General features: G+C 36.3%; 1 protein-coding gene across 1 annotated transcript; it reads left to right on the top strand.

The window, feature by feature from the left end:
* Nucleotides 729-4,409, top strand: LOC109215151 (ADP,ATP carrier protein 1, mitochondrial-like). Its single transcript, XM_019379174.1, has 4 exons — nt 729-986; nt 1,805-2,309; nt 3,086-3,457; nt 3,851-4,409. Exons 2-4 carry the CDS (start codon nt 1,827-1,829, stop codon nt 4,148-4,150), a joined length of 1,155 nt encoding a protein of 384 aa, XP_019234719.1. The 5' UTR covers nt 729-986; nt 1,805-1,826; the 3' UTR covers nt 4,151-4,409.

The raw sequence follows: 4,697 nt of genomic DNA, 5'->3' as shown, positions 1-4,697 counted from the left end.
GAACGAAGCACATTTTACTAAAGTTCTTTTTCACACATGATCTTCAACAAAATGGTGAAATTGATGTTCAACAGATTTGTTCATGTGAAAATTTGGCTGATCTGTTCACTAAGGCATTACCAACGTCAACATTTGAGAAGTTGAGACAGAAGATTGGAATACGGCGTTTAAGAGAAATAAAATGATGTTTTCATGAGGGGGAGTAAGATACACGTTGTACTCTTTTTCCCTTAGCCTAAGTTTTGTCCCACTGGATTTTCATGGTAAGATTTTTAACGAGGCAACAAATAAAGCGTATTACAGATATGTGTACTCTTTTTCCTTCACTAAGATTTTTTTTCCACAAGGTTTTTTCTTAGTAAGGTTTTAACGAGGTATATTATCTATTTTTGGATATCAAGGGGGAGTGTTGTAAAACATATAATAATTGTGGATGTCCACTACTCCACTACTTTCACCCATGATGTGAATAACCTGCCACTAGTTATCACTATTATGATTGTAACTCCCACACCTCCATAACCATCCCATGATCTTTTCCCATAATCTCGATTGTTAATGTCATGTTTAAAACAATCCTTTTGTAACCTTCTATGTAATAGTATAAATAGTGCATGAAATATAATATGGGATATACTTGAACACTTGATAAAATAAGAAAGTTATTTCTTCTTTTCTTATTCTACTTTATCTTCTTGTTTTATAAGCATTAATAGTTATGCTTTTTCCATTTTGTGGAAATAGACTTGAGACCGGCCTTCATGGGACTAAAGAGTCAAGGAGGACTGTTGAATGAAGCGAGAAAATGACAGTGAGGATTTTCGCGGAAAAACGGGATCAGATGAGTCAATAATTGTAAAAACCCTAGTCTTCCGTAGCTTCTAGAAACTCGCAGCTCCGATTTGCTAAGACACTCTGCTTCTTTGGAAAATATTACTTTGTGCCTTCCTCAGAGGTGGGAACGAGACTTCTCGACCTTTCTCAGGGTATGTGCTTCACTCTCTCTTCACATAGAAACACTCATACTGTGTGTAATATTGCTATATGGACTGTGATCACTTGTTTATTTTTAGTTAGGGTTAATTTTGTTTACTTGTCAACTTCATTTCATCTTTATCGTATCATAAGATCACTGATTGTGAAGTTCATCTTACCTAATAATTGTGATATAAAACGTTTATTTGAGCCTTAGTTTCATTTTCATATTGATATACTCCATCTATTATATAATTGACTACTTATTGCACTGAATAATAGTTTGGTTGAGAATAGTTGAGATCATTGCTTATTTCCTTTTTCTGTGCCTAATTTTGATGTTTTATACTTCTGATTTGAGTTTGAACTTTGAAAAATATTACTCTCTTTTGATAATATTGATAAATATATTAGTAATTAATATTATTTACGTGTTTAGCGTCTATTTGTTTTGGAATAGTGCTTTGCTTTTCTGATCCAAGACATTTTTCTTTCATTACCTAATTTATTTGTTGATTCCTGTAAATAAAGAGTAATTGTCAAATAGTTGTTTCTAACTTTGCTCGTATTGAATTATTTGGCAAGTATTCTATTGTGTTTGCTTAGATTTCCTACTTTGTCTCATGTTCGTGCAGATGTGCTTTTATTGGTAGGGTTTGACTGCTTAGTCATTAAAATTCTGTGCTCCAATTTTTGAAATATTTTCGCTACTTGAACTGAAATTTAGACATTGTTGCTTAATTATGTGCTTGATCCTTGTTGGAAGCTTCCGTTCACCACTTGCTTGTACTTTAGGGAAATGCTTCAGTTATTATTGATTTCTGTGCAGGTCATAGTATTGACTTACAAACATGGGGGACGGGTCACCACGCCCATCTGCAATTCAAAAAATACACGGGCATTTGCACCTCTTCTCTCTAATATCTCCCCCCACACATTCTAAGCATGCTGGTTCACACAACATGACTGGTGGGTATGTTAATGAAGTTATACGGGGTTCTTTTATGTCGAGTTGCCAAGCCAATATCCTGGAAGTCCAGTCATTGCGCAACCCTATTCTCATACAGGCCCCATCTAAAGAGAAGAAAGCTAACAGTTTTGTCGAGGATTTTGTCATGGGAGGGGTTTCTGCTGCAGTATCTAAGACAGCTGCAGCTCCAATCGAGAGAGTCAAGCTCATGATTCAGAATCAGGATGAGATGATAAAAGCTGGTAGACTTTCTGAACCTTACAAAGGGATTACGGACTGCTTTGGCAGAACTATTAAGGATGAAGGCGTCATTGCTCTTTGGAGAGGCAATACTGCAAATGTCATCAGATACTTCCCGACTCAGGTTGGCAGTCCTAACTTTATGTTGGTTGGTCCCTATTCATTCTGTCTACAATTTCAATAGCTACTTAAACTTTTTCCCTACACTTAGCTGAGGCACTTATCTGCTTTTTGATCGCCTTTTAGTCCAAAGATTGCTGTTTACCTACGAGACAGTTACAAAGGCATACTACAACAGAATATAGATCATGCGAATTAGTTTTGCCATCATTACTTCGAAGCTTTTACTGTTATTGTTGTATTGACTTTGAGACGTCATGATCTGTCTAAGGATGTGCGTTATCTTGGCTATAGTGTCTGTACAGTTGTGTATCTTACCTATTTTTGTGGTCGCTGGGACATCATTATGTGTCCTCCTGGATAAGTCCTGGATTTAATTACATTTTGCCATCATTACTAAAATGCATTGATTTATTTGTTATAATGATTGTGAAACTTTATGAATCTTTCTTCTGTTATAAAATTATCAAAAAAGCTAAGAAGAAGAGGACTTGAGAGTATCATTGGTACATTTGAGTTGTTTAAACAATTTCGTGGCCATCACTACATCAGTTTGTGTTCTTAGGATCACTAATTCCTGAAATTTTTGAATATATACATTTTGCTTTATTGTAATACGGTTAAAATTCATAAATCTCTCACAGTGATGTGCATTACCAAATAAGGAAAAAAGAAGAGGACTTGAAAGTGGCATAGGTACATTAAGTAGTAAATTTGTGCCCACTACTGCAGCAGCTTTTGTCCTTCAGAATTACTAATTCGTAGATTTGTCTTTTGCAGGCCTTGAATTTTGCTTTTAAAGATTACTTTAAGAGACTGTTTAATTTCAAAAAGGACAGGGATGGCTATTGGAAGTGGTTTGCAGGAAACTTGGCATCTGGTGGTGCTGCTGGTGCCTCATCCCTTTTGTTTGTCTATTCCTTGGATTACGCGAGAACGCGTCTTGCTAATGATAATAAGGCTGCGAAAAAGGGTGGTGAGAGGCAGTTTAATGGTCTGGTTGATGTTTACAGGAAAACTCTCAAATCAGATGGTATTGGGGGGCTTTATCGTGGATTCACCATCTCATGTGTGGGAATCATTGTTTACCGTGGTCTGTACTTTGGGATGTATGATTCACTTAAACCAGTTGTTCTAGTTGGTGACTTGCAGGTATCAGAAATCTGAATTCTGGTTCAGCGTCCCCTTTATTTTATAAAGTCATATTTTAAGCACTCTTATTCATATACTGGGTTCTTTTGTCCTTTTGATGCACGCAGAATTTCACTCCATTTTGTCAATAATTTATTACCCATATGTAAAATTTATTGTTTGAGATGTGGGTACATTATCTGTCAAATTTTGGTGATTCGATTCAGGTTATTCATGAATTAACCATTTGACTCTGTGTGTATGGATTACGTATGATCAGTCCTCATCTGTTGAATCATACCATCTACATTTGGAACTGAAGGATGGATCTACCATCTCATTGCTATTACCTTTAGTTTCTGTTTCCACAAAGTGCCCGGTATTAACAGTTCTGCAATTTTTTGGTATTTACAGGATAGCTTTTTCGCGAGTTTCTTGTTAGGTTGGGGTATCACTATTGGTGCTGGTTTGGCTTCTTATCCAATTGATACGGTGCGTAGAAGAATGATGATGACTTCTGGAGAAGCAGTCAAGTACAAGGGCTCAATGGATGCATTTACTCAGATTGTTAAGAATGAAGGCACTAAATCACTTTTCAAAGGTGCTGGAGCAAATATTCTACGTGCTGTTGCTGGTGCAGGTGTTCTAGCCGGGTACGATAAGCTGCAGCTCATTATGTTTGGAAAGAAATATGGATCTGGTGGCGGTGGTTGATTTAGTATGGTGATGATGACGAAATGATTGTCCTTTGTCTGTGTATATTTCCTTGGTTGTCCCAGTGCTTTCAAATAATTTTCTAGAACAATGTCACATTGGTTTGGATTCTCTTGAAAGTTTATGCAGGAACTGTAATTTCCTTGAAGTTGTTTTCCTTGTTGCTATGAAACTCTTGAAACTGCTGTATATTTATAGTTGTGTATTATGCAGAAATTGATGTAAAGTTTTACTTTCTGCTACTCCATAGCAGAAATTACGATGGGGATCACAAGAACGAAGCAAGGAAAATGCAAACTATTTGCCGAGTTTGATTGTAGTTGGCATGCAAATGAAGCTTCATCTCTTTAGCATGTTTTGACAAAGATAAGAGAACAGTTGTTGTCTATTCTCTTTCTGGTGATGTTTCAAGTTTCGACAGAAATATCACAACTTCGTAATCTTTTTGTTTTCATCGAAAACTTTTATGAGAATTGAGCCATACGATCTTGGCTGTCCTAGGAGTGATGCAATCCATCTGACGTACGATATTTTTCTTATTTCCTAA

This window comes from Nicotiana attenuata, chromosome 2 (genome assembly GCF_001879085.1).
Source record: "Nicotiana attenuata strain UT chromosome 2, NIATTr2, whole genome shotgun sequence".
Taxonomy (NCBI): Eukaryota; Viridiplantae; Streptophyta; class Magnoliopsida; order Solanales; family Solanaceae; genus Nicotiana; species Nicotiana attenuata.
Note: the sequence above shows the minus strand (reverse complement) of the source record. Positions and strands in the feature narration are given on the sequence as shown.

Coding starts and splice junctions, on each gene's coding strand:
- LOC109215151 (XM_019379174.1), top strand. CDS start 1,827: ATGGGGGACGGGTCACCACGCCCATCTGCAATTCAAAAAATACACGGG. Junction 2,310..3,085: donor TCAGATACTTCCCGACTCAG/GTTGGCAGTCCT, acceptor TGTCTTTTGCAG/GCCTTGAATTTTGCTTTTAA. Junction 3,458..3,850: donor TTCTAGTTGGTGACTTGCAG/GTATCAGAAATC, acceptor TGGTATTTACAG/GATAGCTTTTTCGCGAGTTT.